At 45.7% G+C, this 22,016-nt stretch overlaps 1 protein-coding gene across 2 annotated transcripts in view; it reads left to right on the top strand.

Annotated features, from left to right (window-relative positions):
• The first annotated feature begins 1,013 nt into the window (after positions 1 to 1,013).
• Positions 1,014 to 22,016, top strand: part of C1R (complement C1r) — a 29,326-nt gene continuing 8,323 nt past the window's right edge. The window contains exons 1-8 of one of the 2 annotated variants that reach the window (XM_060268735.1): positions 1,014 to 1,272; positions 11,461 to 11,522; positions 13,430 to 13,658; positions 15,911 to 16,103; positions 17,750 to 17,890; positions 18,841 to 19,037; positions 20,402 to 20,549; positions 20,636 to 20,757. In XM_060268735.1, the coding sequence (XP_060124718.1) occupies positions 11,521 to 11,522; positions 13,430 to 13,658; positions 15,911 to 16,103; positions 17,750 to 17,890; positions 18,841 to 19,037; positions 20,402 to 20,549; positions 20,636 to 20,757 (1,032 nt within the window). In that variant the 5' untranslated portion in view covers positions 1,014 to 1,272; positions 11,461 to 11,520. Of the gene's footprint in view, positions 1,273 to 11,347; positions 11,523 to 13,429; positions 13,659 to 15,910; positions 16,104 to 17,749; positions 17,891 to 18,840; positions 19,038 to 20,401; positions 20,550 to 20,635; positions 20,758 to 22,016 lie in introns of those variants that run through there. The other variant, XM_035140939.2, reaches the window with a different exon arrangement.

The raw sequence follows: 22,016 nt of genomic DNA, 5'->3' as shown, positions 1-22,016 counted from the left end.
TATCCAGATCAAAGAGGAAGCGTTCAAGCACAATCATTTGCTACACTTGCTTCTTTAAAAAAAGAAGAAATCTTTTCATAGCCTTTGCCAAAACCAAATTTATGATTAATGTCTTCCTGCGAAGGAGCTCAAAATGGCTAAACAGTGCATTTTCTTTCCTCCCCTCCATCCTCACAGCAACATCCCTATGAAACAGATAAGGCAGGGGTCAGCAAACTTTTTCAGCAGGGGGCCGGTCCACTGTCCCTCAGACCTTGGTGGGGGGGCGGACTATATTTTGAAGAAAAAATATGAACGAATTCCTGTGCCTCACAAATAACCCAGAGATGCATTTTAAATAAAAGGACACATTCTACTCATGTAAAAGCATGCTGATTCCCAGACCGTCCACAGGCCGGATTGAGAAGGCGATTGGGCTGCATTTGGCCCCCGGGCCTTTAGTTTGGGAACCCCTGAGATAAGGCTTCCAGGAAGCATGTGAGTAACCCAAAGTCGCCCTGTCCCCTTCATGGCTGAGCTGGGGGAAAGGCTTGGTAAGGGAGCTATCTATGGCTATAGTTTATGAGCCTAAAACAAGGGTGAGGAAGCCCGTAGCCTTCTCTGAGGTTGTTGGACACCCCCCCCCCACAACTGCCATCAGCCTCAACCAGCAGGGGGGGGTGATGGTCGATGCATCCCAAAAGCATCTTGAGGGCCACAGATTCCTGGTTGAGGCAGCTCTGCTCCTTGGTTAGAGCAGGAACAGGAAGGCAATGCCCACAAGCTCAGGCAGGCAAGTCTAGTTATCTCTGTGCAGGGGAAAACCCAGAAATTCATGCAGACAGATTCTGCCTGCCAAAACCACATGCCCTTGCGGCCAGGACCTAGCCAGTGAGTGAGTTGGGAACAGAAAAGGGGGGGGGGACTAGAGCTTCAAGTTGCAGTGGGATCCTTTTCAGAATAAGAGTTCTGGCATCCCAGGCAGAAGGGAGGAGCTATCGGTAACAAAGGACAGGGCTTTGCTGGAGAACTTCAGCAAAAAGGATGTCTGTAGTTCAGTAACAAATGGAGCAAGGGCATTCTTTCATCTTAAAGCGGATGGTGATGATGCAGAGCAAGTTAAGAATGCGAAGCAGGATGCATCCTCCTGGAGCCTTGTAAAGCATCGCTCAGAGTGGCAGCAGAAATCTCGGGCATGGTTTACGAAAAATGGGGGTTCAGCCGTCTTAGCATGTTTAATTCTTATTCCTATGGGGAGCAGAATTACTGAGAAAGAACCAAGGGTGCTTCCAGGTGGGTGGATTGTGGAGCTGATGCTTTTCTTGTGCATCTTTCACAGCACCCACACAATTCAATGATCATTGAAATACTTTGAAAAAATAATATTTAATTCAGATTTCCCTTTAACATGGAAAACCCTAAAAATAACCCCTGCTGGTATGGACACTTGTCAGTGCATTTTGGGGTGGAAGTGGAATGTGTGCAGTTTGTTGCATGCATTGTGATGTTTTGATGTGTGGCCTCTATTGTCACACTACTATTTCCACTTGCTCCTCACCAGGTACAATATATGTGTGCCTATTTCCACCGATTGTCCCATGCAGAAGGCACATCTGAACTCCAGCAAACCAGCTGGGAGATATTATTCTTTCGAGATTTCACCACGCTCTACACGTGAAGGATTATCTTGAAGACTGTAATTGTGGTACATATTTTGGGCTTGGAGTCATAGGATTTTTTTAGAGTTGAGAGGGACCCTAGGGATCCTCTAGCCCAACCCCCTTCAACACAGGAATATGCAACTGTCCCATACGGGGATCGAACCTGCAACCTTTGTGTTATCAGCACCATGCTCTAACCAACTGAGCCTTCCGGGCTTAAAAAGAAAATAGTTTTTAATACAGAGGTTTTGCACAGGACCTCTTTATCCAAGTCTTATGCAAGTTAGGCAAATGCCACTCTTGCACAATACCTCAGTACAGTATATTCTTGTTTATTATTTAATGAAAATTGATATTGCAGCCCTTTCCTCCAAATAAGCACAAGACTCCATTGCGCATGCAGCGGAATATGATCATTAAGTTTGGCAACTTTTCTCTTCTGCACTTCCTGGCTTGATTTTCTTTGAAAGTGCAGGTTCGCAGGTACAGAAATACCTGTGTGCGTGCCCAGAACAGAACAAGGCAGCTGATGGCAAAGGAGGAGTGAATGGGAGAGGTGAAACCTCACCCCATACATACCATTAAGCTCTGCTCACCGGCTTGGGAGGCAAAGCAGAAAAGTAACAATGAAAATCCATGGTTGAAACCAAGAAACAGGAAAGTGGGGAAAGCTAATGGGCCAAAAGTATGCACAGGAAAACCAGATCCTTGTGACCTAGCTGCGATATAAGGCTCCTGTCTGAAAGCATATCAAGTACTTGCAAATTTCCTTTCCCCTGCTGACTTTCCCAGCTATAGGTGTGTTCTTTCTTTGGCGATCACTCGTAGCCGAGTAAGATTGTCTTCCATAAACATGGTTTTAACAATGAGTCCGTAAGTGACTGTAGAGGCCAATTCTGGATCCGCACGTCCTTCCACAGTGGGGACATTGGTTTCCGGGCGGGAGTTGATCACAGTGTGGATTTTCCTCTTAGCACGTTTCTCCCTTGTGTCCTGAGATCGAGTGTCTTAAAAGCCCGTGACATCTTTGGTAAAGGCTGTTCTCCAACTGGAGCACTCACAGGCCAATGTTTCCCAGTTGTCGGTGTTTATACTACATTTTTTAAGATTTGCCTTGAGACAGTCTTTAAACCTCTTTTGTTGACCACCAGCATTACGCTTACCATTTTTAAGTTCAGAATAGAGTACAGTGGTGCCTCGCAAGACGAATTTAATTCGTTCTGTGAGTCAATTCGTTTTGCGAAAAATTCATCTTGTGAATCCCATAGGAATGCATTGGTTCCCCCCCCCCATAGGAACGCATTAATTGAATTTCAATGCATTCCTATGGGAAACCGCAATTCGCTAGACAAATTTTTCACAAAACGAATTCGTCTTGCGAGGCAACCTACGATCGCAAAACCCATCCGGCTAGCGAAAAATTCGTCTAGCAGGGCATTCGTCTAGTGAGGTACCACTGTAGTTGCTTTGGAAGACTATCAAAGCAGGTGTGCAGGCTGATCTGCATGCAGATTGCGCTGGTGATGAATGGGAACGTATTGGGCTTCATTTCAGATCTGCACTCCTTTTTCAGCTTTTAAGTGCTAAAGTTGGCCCTTTGCAAAAGAGGTACTAACCCAGGCATCCCCAAACTTCGGCCCTCCAGATGTTTTGGATTACAATTCCCATCATCCCTGACCACTGGTCCTGTTAGCTAGGGATCATGGGAGTTGTAGGCCAAAACCCTGGAGGGCCGTGGTTTGGGGATGCCTGTACTAACCCTACCATGGTTTCTCTGAATAGCTGCTTGGGCCATGCTAGTCATCCCATCCAAACTCCTGCAGTTCTGCCTCCTGCTTTCCCCCAATTTTAATCTAAATGTTCAATTGCACCGTTTGCCAAACCTCACCAGCCGGTCCCCTGCCCACATTCTTCCTTTCTCCATCCCACAAGTCCCATATACCCCCTCCTATCTTTCAGAAGCGTTATAAACTTGATGGTCTCGTGCGCGAGGGCATAGATATTGGAACTGTCTGCAACCATATTGAGTGTCACTAACTTTATCCACAGAACTCTAAAATTCAGCCTAATGCAAATGAACACTCAGAGCTCAGAGCCTGGTGCAGGGACAAAGAAGAAGAAAATTAAGTATTGTGGTTTCCTAAGGGTGTGGAGTGGCATTGGGGCAGTAGAGCAACATTCTGGTTTTTAGGGCTCGACCCAGATAGATAGATAGTTTATTACGGCCATAGGCCCATATGCAATACCAATATACATTGTACAACAAAGCAAATATGACAAAATAAAATTAATAAAATTCAAATACATATCTAAAATCATAAATTCCTAAATTCCATTAAAATAAGAGCAATACAGCACTTAAAATATCAGATTATCACTATAAATCAGTATTATATAAGCGAGATCAATAATCATAAAGTAATCCATTTTTCCTCTTATAAGCTAAGACTGTAATCAGAAACCTGGCAACAAAAAGGGACCTACTCGGATCAGAATCTTGCAGTAAGTGTGTTAACTGTGTTTCCAAGGAGTCACCCGAGGTTTCCGATAATAAAGGGAACAAAAATCTGGTCCGAGAAACTGAATGCAGTGGGCAGCAAAATAGTATATGTTGTAAGGATTCAATAGATCTATTATCACATACACACACAGCTGAAATCTGACCTTTGGAAAATCTATTGTTCATAACATTAGAAGGAAAGGCATTAAATCTTGCCTTAATAAAGGCGTATCTGTGGACCGCTACAGACAAGGAAGTCAAATAAGATGGTATCTGCTGGGAAGGCACTATGCCAAGATTTAGTGGTGAGCAAGTGCCACTACCCAGAATGGTGTTTTGTTGGAGGTCAATCTCCTCAAGTTTTTGAATGAGGGTTCTTTTAGCCGTGGCTAGGTCCAGTTTTAATAGTTCTGATGGGGACAATCCATAGGTCACTACTTTAGAATGGATCTCTCTTGCCCATGGGCTGGGAAAATCATCCCTCCAAAGACATTGAATCAGGTACAGATTCGGGAGCCTATGCCATAAGGACAACCAATAGCAAAGGCTGCGCCTCCAAAGAGTATTTTCTAAAGATGTAGTTTTTAATTCTAAGCGAATAGCCGCATTGCTAACGCACTGAGGGAGTTTTAACAGCCGTCTCAGGAATTGGTTTTGAATGACCTCCAATGGCATCAAATTTACTGCGGTCCCCCATAAAGGGACAGCATATGCCAGTGTCGCGATCACTTTGGCTTTAAATACCTTCAGGGCGGATGGCACATGAAGAGCCCCATCGGAAAAGAAAAAGCGCAGAAGCGCAAAAGAAAGGGCTTTAGCCTTATTTGAAATATATGCAATATGCGCCTTCCAACCCAGATTGTATTGGAGAAAAACTCCCAAATATTGAAATTTATAAACCTGTTCAATAGGTTTTCCACCTAATTGCCACTTATAGGATTTTCGACTTTTTGAGAAGATTAGTACTTTTGATTTAGATTGATTTATAGTAAGGGAGTTGGTTTTACAGTATGAAACAAATATTTTAAGTGCTCTCCTGAGGCCAATTCTTGAAAATGACAAAATTACTGCATCATCAGCATAGAGTAGTAATGGGCATCGATAGTTTGCAAGACGGGGGGCATGAATGGTTGTCTGAGATTCAGCCAATGGTGTCCTCATGTCACTAATAAATAAATTGAAAAGAAAAGGAGCTAGGATACAACCTTGACGGACTCCTCTGTTGATGGGCACAGAGTTTGTGAGATCGCCGGCTGGGGTTATTCTCACCCTAGCAGCCGACCCCTCATGCAGCTGAATTATTAGCCACAAAAGTCGTCTGTCAATTCCCCATCGAACCAACTTTTCCCAGAGTAACCTTCTGGGGATGCTGTCAAATGCAGCCTTAAGGTCGATAAAAGCCGCACAGAGTTGGCCTTGGTTTGAAGAAGAATATTTTCGGGCTAGATGGTGCAAAACTAAAACATGGTCCGTTGTTGACTGGTTCGGTCTGAATCCTGCTTGCTCAGGGCCTATCAGTTTCTTTTCTTCAGCCCATTGAGTAAGTCTACGCAATAGAAAACGTGCGTATATCTTTCCAATTATTGACAATAGGCTAATATTCCTGTAATTCTCCGGATCATCCGGGGAGCCTTTTTTATATATCGGAATTATTATAGCATCCTTCCATATTTTTGGTACCCTTCCAGTTGCATTAATGGCATCGAAGGTGACAGCCAAGATTTTTGCCCACCAGTCAGAATGTAGTTTTATGGCTTCCGCCGGAACCAAATCTGGCCCGGGGGCTTTGCCAATTTTAAGTTTAGAAATTAGATCCAAGATTTCGTCAGGATCAATAGGGGACCAGATGGGGAGATGCTCAAATACATCATCAAGAGTGTTGGTATTGGGTTCTGTTGACGCAAAATATTTCCTTAGGAAGGATTCCCAGACTGGGGCAGGAATAATTGTTAGGGGGTACCTCTTTGATCTTCTATTAACCAATTGCCAAAATTGCCGTGAACTACGTGAGCTAGAGGCGACTATGAGTGCCTGCCAGCGATTTTGTTGCCACTCTTGTTTAGCCATTCTCTGAGCTTCCTTATATGCTATTTTTGCTTGTTGGTAATTTCTAGGTAATACTAAAGCACCAGAAGATTTATATTCTTTGTAAATGGCACAAAGATGCTGTCTAGCTTGTCTGCAATGTAAATTAAACCAGGGGGCACCAGTCTTAAAATGGGCCCAATTTACCTGAATAGCTGGTACTGTAAAAAAGGACATAAGGTCTTCCGTAAGCAGAGAGAATGAGTTAATAATTTGTTCATACCCATACAGATCTAAATCTAAAACAGCATGGGTTTGAACTATCTCTTGTTGGAAAAATTCCGTATATTTCTGGGCTTGACTTACAGACCATTTTGTTCCTCTCACTTGTTCTGCAGCATTTATTCCCATATATATGGGGTGCCTAGACTTGACTGGCTGCCAGTCTAGGGAAAGCTTGGCACTCAAGGGAAGATGGTCGCTCATTTGAACGTTTTCTATTTTAAAATAAGAAAAAATTGGGAATAAATCTCTGGAGACAATAAAATAATCAAGAACACTATTTGTATGTGTGCTCAAATGAGTAAAATCACCCGGAATATCCGGGGGACAGTTCCCGTTTAAAATTATTAAATTCATACGTAAAATCAGCTGATAAAGGAGGGTGCCCGCTTCATTGACCCTATTATCTTTCGATTTTCTTTGTACGTGGGGGGATAGGTCCAAGTTCTGGTGATCAGGGGGGACCCACCATTTGGCCTTGCCTAACGCTTCCCAGTTTGCAGCTGTACGAGCATTGAAATCACCTCCCAAGACTGACGAGGTATTCGGATACTTAGTATAGCAGAAAGCTAGATGTTCTTCAAGTGCTTCCCATTTGGAGTGGAGGTCCGCTGCTTGCCCCCCAGGGGGGAAATAAACATTTGTTACCAGTAATTCAAATTTCCCTCCTGAAATCAAGCCTGTGATCGCGTAAGGAGGGAGTGATTTCACAAGTGTAAGTTTTGCTTGCAATTTGAGGGAAATGGCTATCGCCAAACCTCCTCTGGGGCGTCCACCTTTAAGAGAGGGACAAGCTGGAAGTAAAATAATATCATATCCGTTTATATCAATCACCTCCTCTTCCCAAGTTTCTTGTAAAAGAATCACTTGGAATAAGTTAACAAATTTTAAGAAGTCTGGATCAAGTTTCTTCCCCCTCCATCCTGCAATATTCCAGCATAGAAATGACATCAGAGGGTGACTAGGTTGGTCATTAGGTAGTCAAATCGAGTGGGAATGGGGTTCTGAGTTCGGGGGAGTTTCAGCTTCAAAAAATTCAGTTATTTTTCTTTGAGAAGGTGGCAATCGTGTTATACATCCCAATCGTTTAGATTTACTGGGATGGTTTGACTGTAAAATCAAGCCACTCGTCTCACTAGAGGCAGGTTTTAGGCCTAAAATAGTCGGCTCTTCAGAGCCAGATGGTAGAATTAGAGGGGTATTACTTAGGGAGAGAGAAATTAAGTCAACAGAAGTAGTGCCACTAGTTGGATTTTCATTAATTGTTTGAGTAATTTTGTTAATACGACCCGTTGGGTCTTCAACCAAATCACACTTCGGGGCTGAGAATAAAATAGGGTCGTCTCTCATTTGTTGAGCTGGTTCAGCTGGTTCTGTTACCAGTTCGATGATATCTATGGATGTATTCAGCTTGCTCACGTTGGAAGAGAGTGGGTTAATAAAGTTGCAAGTAAGCGCACTCATATAGGGCACTTTATATGGAGAGCCCAATTCGGCCTCATTAAGTTCTCTCATTTTATCCCAGGCAGATGTTGTGGCCATATTTGCCTCAGAGGGGGGTTGCGTGGTGCATGAGTCTGGTGGAGAGGTTTTCGCCTCCAGATTATGGAAGAGTGGGTTCATCTCAGCTACAACCTGTTGGCTGGAAGGGGTGGGTGCCTTCCCAACCCACAAGTCCAGCTCTTGGTGGTATAAGAATGGGGCAGAATCTGAAGCACAGTCAGGTATATTTTGTTTAGGTAGTCTCAGCTGTTCCTTCATCACTTTTGTCAGGCAAAGGCGGAGAGTGTCCATTTTTTGGAGTATTTCTTTCTGAGCTTCTTGTGGGAGAGCACTATAAGAATGAAGTAAATTATTTTCAAAGCTGTCAAGGACGATTCCCTGATTCACCGCATACGTGGGCCCAAGGGAGTCCAACTTTTGAGGGTCCTTGGCTACCAGACCAGTAGGGTGATTAAGGATGTCATCCACAGAGTTTATATCAATTAGAACATGTTGGTCAATCTTATGTTGGAGAGTTTTTGGCAAAATCACAGTATGGGGAATAAGTGGAATTGGGGGTGCTTCATTTTTAAAGTACCTTGAGATTCTTACGCCACTTGTCTTCAGGTGTTCTCTACATTTGTACACCAGTTTTGCCAGTCTCCCATCATAAAATGAGACCACCGCTCTGGCAAGGAATCCGTCGAAGTATAGATATTCCACTTGGGCCAAGTCAGTAGGGTTATTAAGGATACCTGGCATATAGAGCTTTAGAAAGTTCAGTAGATGGGCTTTACGCTCTTCTTGTGACAGGAGTCCTGGGGGTTTAGGATAATTTGATAGAACGAGCTTGTTTCGGTATAGCACCAAATTCCAGTTATTATTTGTCAGGTTCCTCTTCTTAGAGGGATTGGTCTTATCTGCAGATAAAACGTGAGACCATGGGTCTTGAATCAAAAGGTCTTGCTTGGAGTTAGGTGTTGGGGTAGGCGTTAGGGGTTCCAAGCATTCCAATGCAGCATCAGGGCAAGGGTTTATAGGAAGTTCTTGCTTAGAAGGCTTCCTGGCAGGAAGTTTCTTGGTGTTCCCACTGATCCCGGTTATTGGGGAACTCTTGAGGAGTTTAAAGAGCTTTTTAAAATCCATTTTTTTGTAACGCACTGCCTTGAAATTTTTAACATTTTTGCTCTTTTTTGCACTTATGGGCCTCCTTTTCAAGGCGATAGCCCTGCTGGATCTCTTTACATTCCTTGATGATCTATTTTTGCAGGTGATAGGAGGCAAGTTGTTGTTACTTTCCAATTCTGCAGTCACTCCGCCAGGTTCCCTGCAGAGGATTTTACAAGTGTCCATCATTATAGTGAGGATTTTTGTACAGGTGCCCAGGTAGGATTTTATATGTTCAATATCCTCAGTTAAAAGCACCAGCCATTTGATAACGGATAAATCCTCACCATTTGTCTCAGGGGATTGGAAGCAAGAATCTTTTGATGTTTTAGAGTTTCCCGAAGACAGCTCTGCAATTTGTTTTAACATCAGTTCCTCCACTTCTCGGTCTTGACCCATATTTTGATCACATGGTAATGTTGTGTAATGAATTTCCTCGGGTACAGGAGCTTTTCTCATTCCATGGCTGTGCCTTGTGAAATATCTGATCGCACCTGCTGAATTGGATCTGATTCATGGAAAACCCATAGAGAGAAAACCCACAGAGAGATTTTGCTTAGCCAAACTTCAGTTCAGTGGGTAAGGTTTTCATAAGGCAGAGCTGCAGAGCAACAGGAAAAGCTCTCAGACCTGGGGGAACTAATTGGTACATAGCACAATCAAAATACAGGTCAAGTGAAAGTGTGGATTGAGCTAAATTGTGCATTTGCCTGGCTTCTTCAAGAGCACAGAAAAAATAGGATAAGATGGCCATCCTGACTAAAGAATTTAGCTTTTGGAGAATCTTCATTTTGATTTTTAGGGTGCTTCCAGCTTGTCTCTGTCTTGTGGGAGAGATGCTAGCACATACCAGAAGTTTAAAAGGTAAAGGGACCCCTGACCATTAGGTCCAGTCGTGACCGACTCTGGGGTTGCGACGCTCATCTCGCACTATTGGCCGAGCGCCGCAACCCCATAGTTGCCTTTGACTGGACTTAACTGTCCAGGGGTCCTTTATTTTTTTACCTAAGGACTGGCGAACTCCGTGTTGACATCTTTATCAAGGACTTGGATGATGGTCTTGAGGGCATCCTGAGCAAGTTTGCAGACGACACCAAATTGAGAGGGGTGGCTAATACCCCAGAGGACAGGATCATACTTCAAAATGACTTTAACAGATTAGACAACTGGGCCAAAGCAAACAAGATGAATTTTAACAAGGAGAAATGTAAAGTACTACACTTGGGCAAAAAAAATGAAAGGCACAAATACAGGATGGGAGACACCTGGCTTGAGAGCAGTACATGTGAAAAGGATCTAGGAGTCTTGGTAGACCACAAACTTGACATGAGTCAACAGTGTGATGCAGCAGCTAAAAAAGCCAATGCAATTCTGGGCTGCATTAATAGGAGTATAGCATCTAGATCAAGGGAAGTAATAGTACTGTGTCCAGTTCTGGGCACCACAGTTCAAGAAGGATACTGACAAGCTGGAACGTGTCCAGAAGAGGGCAACCCAAATGGTTAAAGGCCTGGAAACGATGCCTTATGAGGAACGGCTTAGGGAGCTGGGTATGTTTAGCCTGGAGAAGAGAAGGTTAAGGGGTAATATGATAGCCATGTTCAAATATATAAAAGGATGTCATATAGAGGAGGGAGAAAGGTTGTTTTCTGCTGCTCCAGAGAAGCGGACATGGAACAATGGATTCAAACTACAAGAAAGAAGATTCCACCTGAATATTAGGAAGAACTTCCTGACAGTAAGAGCTGTTCGGCAGTAGAATTTGCTACCAAGGAGTGTGGTGGAGTCTCCTTCTTTGGAGGTCTTTAAGCAGAGGCTTGCCAGCCATCTGTCAGGAATGCTTTGATGGTGTTTCCTGCTTGGCAGGGGGTTGAACTGGATGGCCCTTGTGGTCTCTTCCAACTCTATGATTCTATGATTCTATGTCCCAGGGATGTTACTTATTTCTTTTCTTCCAAGCTCCCCATTTCCCCAAGCAGTGAGTTATTTCAGGGGAGCATTCCCCATGCTTTGATTTCCTTTGGAGGAGAAGGCACTGGGGATGTGTGATTTTTTTTTGGGGAGGAGTGTTGCTTGAGGCTGTCCTGCATCTGATGTGGGTTGGAGCTTTGCAAGGGTCGCAACCTTTGCAGTTAAGGCACAACCGAACTGTGCAACAGTTTTACTCTTCTGGATTCTGATTGTGAAAGCTTCTGTGGAGACAGCAGAGGGCAGCAGAATACAGCAGAAAGGAAAGCACCTCTCTTGCCCAACTGACTTTGGAAACCAGTTATCTCCCCCTTCCCTCCCTCTCAGCAAGGTCTGCCCCAACTTCCCTGAATCACGGCTTAAAAGGGTTAAGTGTTTGTGGAAATCTGTTTGCAGCTCCCAAGCAGAGACCACCAGAACGGGAGAGAGGAAGAGAGTTAACTCAAGTCTGGAAGCATGTGAGTGTTGACTGTGCCGCGAAGGGAGAGGGTGGCATGGGTAACGGTAGCAAAAGGATTCACTTTACTCTGGCAAAGCCTGGGGTCAAATCTAATAGCCAAAGACTATATTACAGGGTTCTCCGTTATCAAATGACGCTGGATGCATGGACAAAGTATGGTGTCTGGGGCTGCTGCCAGATGGGTGTTTGTTGTGGGATGGGTGCGCTTCATGCACGCAGATTTTTTCCGCAGCGTTGACCCGACTTCACTGGCATTAAAATGCCAGCCTATATTTTGTCCCCATTTAAAGGTAAAGGTAAAGGGACCCCTGACTGTTAGGTCCAGTCGCAGACGACTCTGGGGTTGCGGCACTCATCTCGCTTTACTGGCCGAGCTGTACTGGTATACAGCTTCCGGGTCATGTGGCCAGCATGACTAAGCCGCGTCTGGCGAACCAGAGCAGCGCACGGAAATGCCGTTTACCTTCCCGCCGGAGTGGTACCTTTTTATCTACTTGCACTTTGACGTGCGTTCGAACTGGTAGGTTGGCAGGAGCAGGGACCGAGCAATGGGAGCTCACCCCGTCGCGGGGATTCGAGCCACTGACTTTCTGACCGGGAAGCCCCAGGCTCTGTGGTTTAACCCACAGCACCACCTGCGTCCCTTTTCCCCATTTAGTCCCCATTCACTCTTTCTGGAGAAATTTCAATAAGGTTTGAAACAACAACAACAAGGTATTGCCAACAACCCCTTTGCAATATCTGAATGGCCCATTTGCAGTATTAACCTCAACTGGAAACCCCTGGGAAGTGACCTATAGAGCAGCATCTAGCTTTAGGGGAGTGCAACGTATAGTCTGATGTCTCTAACCTGGCATGTTCTCAGTCTGCTCTAGCAGCCCCCTGAAGAGGCTGGCACTACCATTTAGATCCTTCTCTTCTCTCAACAGGGTGCTTCTTCCAAGACCCTTTCTAGTCACAACTACACTAGTCAAGGCAGGGGTGTGTAGACCCAAAGCCTTTAGTTCTTGCGAATGGCTGGTGATTTCCCTCCCAGCCCTTCTCCAGAAAGTTTGAAGCCTTCAGGTCTAAAGAGCTGTGCTTAGAACATACTCAGAAAAATAGCAAAAACAAAAGCTGCTGCCTTGGGAGTAATGGAAGCACAACTAAGAACTGTACAAGAGGATTGTGGCTTCTCGCTAGGCCTCAGTGCTGCCTGCAACTCTTCCTCACTGGTTCCAGGGTCTCTGAACAGATGTGCATAGCCATCAAGGACCACCAAGTTTTGTGATGCTCTCTGGCTGTCATGCCAATTCTGAGGGATCCAGGTCTTATAGTGCTCCAGACACCATGGTTAATGACCAGGGTTGATGGGACCTGGAAACCAACAACATCTGCAGGGCCAAAGACTAGCTACCTTTCATTTAATGGGTGCTGATTTATGCCTTTTCTAGAAATAAATTAGGACCCTTTTTAGTGCAGTTGATCAGTTTCCAGCACATCCATAATTCTACCCAAAGATTCAAGACCCAGTTCCATATCTAGCCCACATAAAGAGATGTGTTATAGTGTGATTATGCAAAAATCACTACTGCACAAGTGCAGAAATGAGTGCAGAATTCACCAGTCTGCTAAATATAAGCTTCTATTTTTTTAAAAAAACTTTTTTAAAAAGCAAATTTTCAGCCCTTAAGGCTGCACATATAAGCTTAAGATTACACGGGGAATCCCTGGTGAAACCTCAAAATCAGGAATAGTAGCTAAGTCAGATATTTAATATGACTTGAGATCACAACCTAGCTCCTTTGCCCATCCTGTGACTATCAGAAGCAGATGCAAAAACATTTCAACATAAGCAGATGTTTCATAGTTCCTTTTCCTTTTGGTCATGCCTTCCATTCTCAAATGTGTGTGTTGCGTTTACAGGCTCCTCCGACTCCTTCTGCAGGGAGCTTTGATCTTCGGAGCTGTCAGTTCCACCCCAACTGCAAGGAAGCTCTTTGGGGAGATCAGGTCCCCCAATTACCCCAAGCCGTACCCAAACAACAATGACAGTACCTGGGACATTTCTGTGCCAAAGGGCTTCAGAGTGAAGCTGAATTTCTGGCAGTTCGATCTGGAGCCATCCGAGGACTGCACTTACGATTACGTCAAGGTGTGTGTGTGTGTGGACAGAGACTGGGATGCAGAGTGGGTGGTAGAGGAATTGCTGCATTTCCAAGTGGCTGAATCTCCATTTTGCGTAGCTTGGCCCCACAAGTCTCTGCTCTGTTTCCCTCTCTCCCCAGGGTGTATGGGGTATTAGGGGTGGGGTAGTACCTCTGCTGGGGGACATGATGCACTCCTTCTGTGGCACCTAGAAGCTGTCAGCATGTGACAGCAGCCACACCCCAGGAATGGCTTCCACTGGCCGGGTAAACCAGGTGAGGGTAGCTGGTGAGTTAGGGACTTCCCCTGCATGCAAAGACAGGTTCAGGTGGATTGAGCAGATGAGACCAATACTGGGTCTCCATTGCTCAAGAAGGCGGTTTCTGCATGTGCTGCGGAGGGAAGTGAGGGGAAGATGGAGCTCATCCACCTGGGAAGATAGCCCATCTAGGAGAAGGAAAGCCCTGATCCTAAACCCCTGCTGCCTTGCAGGACATCTTCAGGAGAAGAAAAGGCTAAGGAGTAAACCTGTCAGGAATGAGCCAGCTCCAAGAGAAGATTTGCAGCCAACTGCAGAAAGCAGCCAGGAACAGAGAGGCTTAGATGTTAGTCAGACAGGAGAGAGCCGGCAGCTGCAGACTTCGGCTCTTCTTGACCGACTATTAAGGCAGTAGCTGAGAGCAGGCGGGAACACAGCCAAAGCTCCCAGGAAGAGGTTGGAGCTGATCCACTCAGCCCTAAGAGTCGATGAATGGGAGGGCTGTTAGATAGGAAGCAAAACAAGAGACGTAAGAATCAGAAGTTAAATTTCTTCTGTCGCAGCCGGAAAAAGTATTCAGAAGGGTCATCTTGAGTAATGATGCCAGAAGCTTTGTCAGAGCCGTCCGGAGCTATCTGTTTGTTTGTTTTTTGCAATAAATCCTCCTTTTCAATTACCTACGCTTACTGTGTTATCAGGGAGGCAGGTGGCGCTGTGGGTTAAACCACAGAGCCTAGGGCTTGCCGATCAGAAGGTTGGTGGTTTGAATCCCTGTGACGGGGTGAGCTCCCATTGCTCAGTCCCAGCTCCTGCCAACCTAGCAGTTTGAAAGCACGTCAAAGTGCAAGTAGATGGCGGGGAGGTAAACACCGTTTCCATGTGCTGCTCTGGTTCGCCAGAAGCGGCTTTGCCATGCTGGCCACATGACCTGGAAGCTGTGGCTCCCTCAGTCAATAACGCGAGATGAGCGCCGCAACCCCAGAGTCGGTCACGACTGGACCTAATGGTCAGGGGTCCCTTTACCTTTACCTTTATTGTGTTATCAAGCTGGGAACCTAGACTCCTGAAAAAAACCCTATGCAAATCCAGAGTGGATGGCGCCTTGTAAACCCCCTTCCAGCAACTCCTGTAGCCAAGCTGGTGCCAAACGTATTGTTCTGCTTTCCTTTGGACCATATCAGCAAGACCAAGAAGGGGTCTTGTTGTCTGGGCAGCCCAGGACCTCCACACACACTGCCCAGACTTGCACCCAGGGGAGGTCACTTTGGTGTTGCTCAAGCAGCAGTTTGACTTCACCCCTGGAGGTGCACTCCATTGTCTCTTGAGACAGAATAATAATAATAATAATAATAATAATAATAATAATAATAATAATAATAATTTATTATTTATACCCCGCCCATCTGGCTGGGCTTCCCCTGCCACTCTGGGCAGCTTCCAACAAACATTAAAATGCATCAAATATCACAAATTAAAAACTTCCCTAAACAGGGCTGCCTTTAGGTATTTTCTAAATGTCAGGTAGTTGTTTATCTCTCTGACCTCTGATGGGAGGGTGTTCCATTCCACAGGGCGGGTGCCACTACCAAGAAGGCCCTCTGCCTGGTTCCCTGTAGCTTTGCTTCTTGCAGTGAGGGAACCGCCAGAAGGCCATCAGCGCTGGACCTCAGTATCCGGACAGAACGATGCCAGCAACCTACCTTCCCTCCTCTTTTTTGAGCTACTTTAGGCCCATCCAAGGGCCCACACCTTGGGGTGTTGCCTTTCCCTTTTTTTTCAAACAGCAGGCCAACGTACAGCAGCAGCACTGTTTCTTTAACCCACCCACCCCCAGTTTCAAAAACAAGTCCTCCTCAAAGAGACACCACTGCTTAAGAAATGGAAGCTGGAAACCCGCTTGGCTTGGGTGCATGCAGACCTAGGGATGAGGTTCTTTAGATCTTGGTCTATTAACAGCACCGTTTCTAATGCTTTCTCCTCCCCTTATTGGGTTCTGGCAGATCACGGCCAACAAGAAAGACTTAGGCCGGTACTGCGGCCAGCAAGACTCAACCACCGGCAACCACCCTGGAGGCAAAGAGATTTTGTCGGCCGGGAACCGAATGCGGCTACTGTTCCACTCTGACTTCTCCAATGAAGAAAATGGCACCAATGTCTTCTACAAGGGCTTCCAGGCTTATTATCAAGCAGTGGGTGAGCATAGAGCCTCCATTCTCTGCAGAAGGGGACCATACCTGCCAAGTTGCTGTCGGAGAAATAAGGGACCGGGCGGAAGTAGCAGACCGGAAGTAGCGCTGCCACCATTTTGGAACTGGGCAGAGCATGCTCAGAAGTGACTTTTGATGCTGCTTTGCCCAGTTCCAAAATAGCCGCCGCGCCAGAAGTCGCACTGCAGCCATTTTGGAACTGGGCAGAGTAGCATCAAAAGTCGCTTCTGAGCATGCTCCGCCCAGTTCCAAAATGGCCGCCGCGTCAGAATAAACCGGGGGAAAACAAAAAAAAATCCATTTTTTCAGCTAGGAACAGCTGGAAAAATGGGGATTTCCCAGGGAATACGGGAAACTTGGCAGCTATGAAGGGGACAGGTGGGGCTGGTGCAAATGATGCCAGTCTAACTACAGCCGTACCTCAGAAGTCAAACGCCTTTCGACTCGAACATTTGGGTTCCTGAACACCGCAAACCCGGAGGTGAGTGTTGCGGTTTGCAAACATTCTTTGGAACCCGAACGTCTGGTGCGGGTTCTGTGGCTTCCGATTGGTTGCAGGAGCTTCCTGGAGCCAATTGGAAGACGCACCTTGGTTTCCAAACGTTTTGGAAGTTGAAAGGACTTCCAGAATGGATTCCGTTCGACTTCCGAGGTATGACTATACAGGCAGAGGCCTGATTGGGGAGTTATGGACAAAGCTTACTTTGAGTAGGGAGGGGTCTCTCAGTATAAAGTCACCCCCCTGTGTCAGGTGTGTTCAGGCTGCCATCCATTGTGCTCTCACTGCTAGTTTTCAAAGCTGCATGCACACAATATTAGGCACAATTCATATTGATCCTGTTCTTGACAAACACTGCTGTTTGATGTGGGTTTTTTTTCCAATCCAGCTTCAGTCCGAATAGAATTGTTTTTTAAAAATATTTATGATTTTCAATTTTATACATTTCATTTATTTTACAATCATTTTAACATTTTGAAACTCGACTTCCTTCCCCTTCTTTCTGCAGTTCCTTAAATTTATTTTTCAATATTTTCTGCATATTCCAAATTAACGTAATCATTTATTCATCTACTTTAAATGTATACTCTTATAAAACTGCAGGTTATTGCAACAATCTTGCCAATGTTCTTCTTGGTTTACAGTTTGTTTGTAAATATTCAATAAACCATTTCCATTCTTTTATATAAAAAAAAGTTTGTTACCTTGATTTCTTATTTTTCTGGAAAGTTTTGCCATTTCTGCATATTCCATTAGTTTTTGTATCCATTCTTCTTTCATCGGGACTTCTTCTTTCCATTTTTGGGCAGATAACATTCTTGCCGCTGTAGTCGCATAACATAAATAAATTTCTATACCGCTTGAGTAGTTCTGTCCCTATAATTCCCCAAAGGAAAGCTTCTGGGTTTGTTTGTTTTTACAAATGTAATTTTAAACTTCTTTTTTCAATTCATTATATATCAATTCCCAGTAAGCTTTAACCTTACTAAAGGTTAAAGGTCAGTCTGACTAGAATCCCAGAACGTAGAATCATAGAAGGGACTCTGAGGGTCATCAAGTCCAATCCCCTGCAAACCTTTAAGCCAAATTTAATGTATAAACCTTTTCTAACTCTCGTCGTGGGATATCCCCAGACTTGGATGAGTGCGCCCTTGAAAACGACGTTGAAGATGGCGCACCTCGGTGCCAGCACTTCTGCCACAACTACATAGGGGGCTACTTCTGCTCTTGTCAGCCCGGCTACCGTCTCCAGAGTGACCAACATTCCTGTAAAGGTAAGAGGACAAGTCAGGCTTTATGCACACTATACCTCTGAAACACATTTGAAGCACATTTCCCGCTGCAAAGGATTCTGGGCACCATCGCTGATGCCTCATAGTGTTACACTTCCCAGCAACCTTTAACCAACAGCGCCCAGAATTCTTTGAGGGAAACTGTGCTTCGAATGCATGCTTTAAAGTTATAGTGTGTATATTGCAGAAAGATAATGGGTGGGAATACGGAGGGCTGGTACATTGCAGTGCCTATGGAGAGCTGTGGTCTAAGATGTCACCCATTCTAGTCTATAATCACATAAAAACAGAAGAAAACGCTAAACATTAGAAACTTTATCGGGAATGTTTTATTACGTGTTTATATGTGCTGGAAACTGTCCAGAGTGTCTGGGGAAACCCACCCAGATGGGGCAGCATTATTATTATTATTATTATTATTATTATTATTATTATTATTATTATCTTCATTGTTAATTTCTTAAGTAAGCCACTCTCTCTTGGCCTCAGTCTCACACCCGCAATGTATAGAAAATGGTAATGGTTTTCGCTACAGTGCGGATGTAAATATTTCTGTAATCACGCGTGTGAAGTATTTTGAACATGGCAAATGCTGTACAAATGCTCGGTATTCCTGTTTTAGCCATGTGGTCCGTACCGAAGATAAAACTGAGTATGGATCAGCTACCTTCATAATCCCATTTAATGTGTTGTGTTCACAGTATGGGTCATCAGAGCGACAAAAAAAGGGAGCTTTTCCTGCACTTTCAATCCGTGTTGATATAGGTGAGGTCTATAATCTGTGTTAGAAATTGTGACTACAGAACAGGGACCGATCGTTATTCCAGTTGAATAGTGTGGTGAAAGAGAGAGAAATGGACCACCTACAAGGAAAGGATGCTCTGTGCGTACCTGGCTTTTGGCAAACCTTATTTTGTTTCCTTGCCCTGCAGTGAATTGCAGCAACGAACTGTTCACGGAGCAATCCGGGTACTTGTCAAGCCCTGGTTATCCTCAGCCCTACCCAGCTGATTTGCGCTGTAACTACAGCATACGAGTGGAGGCGGGCCTGCTCATCACACTCAAATTCCTGGAGCCTTTCGAAATTGATGATCACCAGCAAGTCCACTGTCCTTATGACCAGCTCAAGGTATTGTAGATCACTGGACCCCCGGCTGGGGCTGTCCCGCTCAGCCCTGCTTACCCCCAAATGGATCACAAATGAGGAAAGGGGGATGCTCCGAAGTGTCCAAGGTCTGCAATCTTTGGAGTATCTAGTTCTCATCATGTGGAATAAAGAAGTCCTGCTATTTTCCTGAAAGCCATTTTTGGAATATAGAATGATGTTCTGTATGTTCACTGCCACCTTCTCCCTGGGCTGCACTTCTTTTGGAAAGAGAAATCATTAGAGTGTTTTTGAAATAGCTGATTTATTCGCCAATACCATTGTTCAGTCCAGACACTGAGGTCCAGCTCCGAGGGCCTTCTGGCGGTTCCCTCACTGCGAGAAGTGAAGCTACAGGGAACCAGGCAAAGGGCCTTCTCGGTAGTGGCACCCGCCCTCCCATCAGATGTCAAGAAAATAAACAACTAACTTTTAGAAGACATCTGAAGCAAGGGCGTACCCACCACGGGGCAAGTTAGGGCAGCTGCCCTACTCTAGAAGCCAGCTGCCCCCCCCACAAGGGTGTACCCACCGCGGGGAACGTGGGGGCCGCAGGCTGCCCCTCCCTAGAAGCCGGGCTGGTGGGCAGAGGCGGAGCACAGCCCGGCGGAGCGCGAGTTCGCCGTTCCCGCCCGCTGCGCTGCGCCCTCCCTCCAGCTCCCCGTCGCGCCCTCTGGCAAGGCCAAGCGCGGCGGGGAACCAGAGAGCGCGGTGCGGCGGGCGGGAACGCCGAACTCGCGCTCCGCTGGGCTGGGCTCCGCCTCCGCCCACCAGCCCTGCTTCTAGGGAGGGGCACAGCCCAGCGGAGCGCGAGTTCGCCGTTCCCGCCGCGCTGCGCCCTCCCTCCAGCTCCCCGTCGCGCCCTCAGGCAAGGCCAAGCGCGGCGGGGAACCAGAGAGCGCGGCGCGGCGGGCAGGAACGCCAAACTCTCGCTCCGCTGGGCTGGGCTGGGCTCTGTCTCCGCCCACCAGCCCGGCGCCTCTGAGTGCACTTTCCCCGCCCACTTTGTGGCCCCTCCCCTTCCGTGCCTTGGCCCCTCCCCTTGCCCCCCCCAGTTTTGATCCTGGGTACGCCCATGATCTTAAGGCAGCCCTCTTTTGGGAAGTTTTTAATGTTTGATGTTTTATCACTTTAGTATTATTATTATTATTATTATTATTATTATTATTATTATTCTGTTGGGAGCTACCCAGAGTGGCTGGGGAAACCCAGCCAGACGGGCAGGGTACAAATAAATTATTATTATTATTATTAGTAGTAGTAGTAGTAGTAGTAAGTGTAGCCAGAATAGCATTCACACTCGTACGGACCGCAAATCCTTTGCTCCCAAACTCTCTGCTTCTCACTAGATCCAAGTTGGTGGCGAAGAGGTTGGTGAGTTCTGTGGCACAATGTCTCCAGGAAGTATCGAAACCAATGGCTCTTCGGTGGATGTACTTTTCCACACGGATGATTCAGGATACAGCCGTGGGTGGAAGATCCGGTACAGCACAGAAAGTAAAGTATCCCCATCCAGCAGACGGAGATAAATGGTACTCAGCCATCTGCCAGCGCTTCCTTCATTCCTCTCTTATCTCCAACAGGAGTCCCTTGCCCGCAGCCTGTTCCAAATGATGAGTTCACCATCATTCGAGACCTACAGCCGTCGTATCAATACCAGGACTACTTCATTGCCAGCTGCAGGACTGGATACCGGCTGATGGAGGTGGGACTCATTTATCTAGGACTGCGGACACATTAAAGCACATTTGGAGTGCATTTCACCCCTCAAAGAATTATCGGCACCCCAGTTTACCCCTCACAGAGTTACAATTCCCAGCAAGCCTTAATAAACAGCAGCGCCCAGAACCTTTTGAGCAGGGCAAGGAAGAGACTCCACTTCTGACACCAGGGTTGCAAGCCACACCAATCTCTGCCTAGCAGTGTACAAGATTCCAGGGGGTCTTGGCCCTCCATCGACCTCTGTGTTCTTATGGGGAAATGAGGCACAATGGCAGTGCAGGATTAAACCCTGTGGAGGTCCCTAGACAGTCAAAATCTCGGGAGCCCCCTTGCAAATTATCTCCTAAGACTTTTTTTTTAAATTTTACCAACCAACAATTTTAATAAGCTAAATCAATATTATTTTGATCCATTGTTGGCGGGGGCCCTAAAAGGCATGGGGTTCTTAGGCCGGTGCCTCCTCTGTGTATTTGGCAATCCAGCACTACAAAAATGGAGGCTTAATAACATATGACTTAATTTTACACTTATATACAACCTTTAGTCTTCAGTCATAGAAACATGGAATTGCAGTTGGAAGGGACCAACTAGTCTAACCCCCTGCAATGAAGGGGCGCACAGCAGGCGCACCCCTAAAGGTGCCAGCGTATCCTTACGGCAGCATCGCCAGCCTCCTTTTTTGTTCTGCAGCCTATCTGGGTCTCCAGGGCACATACAAGCATGATTCCTTGTGTGACTTCATCAACACCTGTTGATGGACTAGGGTTAAAGGCTGGTACACACTTTGGACCTTTGCCCAGGTTAATTAACTCGTGACATGCTAATTGCTGATGCTCAGAAGCAGGTTTACACACATGAATCTCGATTACATTCTCAAGGTCTGATAAACGCTAATTAAATGCCTCAAACCCTTTAGAGAAGGAAATAATGTGCTTTGGATGTGTTTTTAAAGGTATAATGTATACATTGAGTGGATTCTCCATTACTTTATCTCTCTGTCTTCTAAGCCTTTCCCTCCTCTTGACCTCATGATCCCTCAGGCTGTGTGTGTGTGTGTGTGTGTGTGTGTGTGTGTGTGTTCCTCCATTCCTAAACGCTTCTCTTCCCTTTTACATCTCCCAGCATTTCTCCTAGGAACAGTTTAAGGAATACGTCAGGGCAAGAGAAACATTTTATTCAACAAATATTTATCTCCCAAAGGCATCTGCGCTTTGTGGATCTGATTAAAGGCAGAAAGAGATG

The sequence above is a fragment of the Zootoca vivipara genome, chromosome 16 (assembly GCF_963506605.1).
Source record: "Zootoca vivipara chromosome 16, rZooViv1.1, whole genome shotgun sequence".
Lineage (NCBI taxonomy): Eukaryota > Metazoa > Chordata > Lepidosauria > Squamata > Lacertidae > Zootoca > Zootoca vivipara.
Note: the sequence above shows the minus strand (reverse complement) of the source record. Positions and strands in the feature narration are given on the sequence as shown.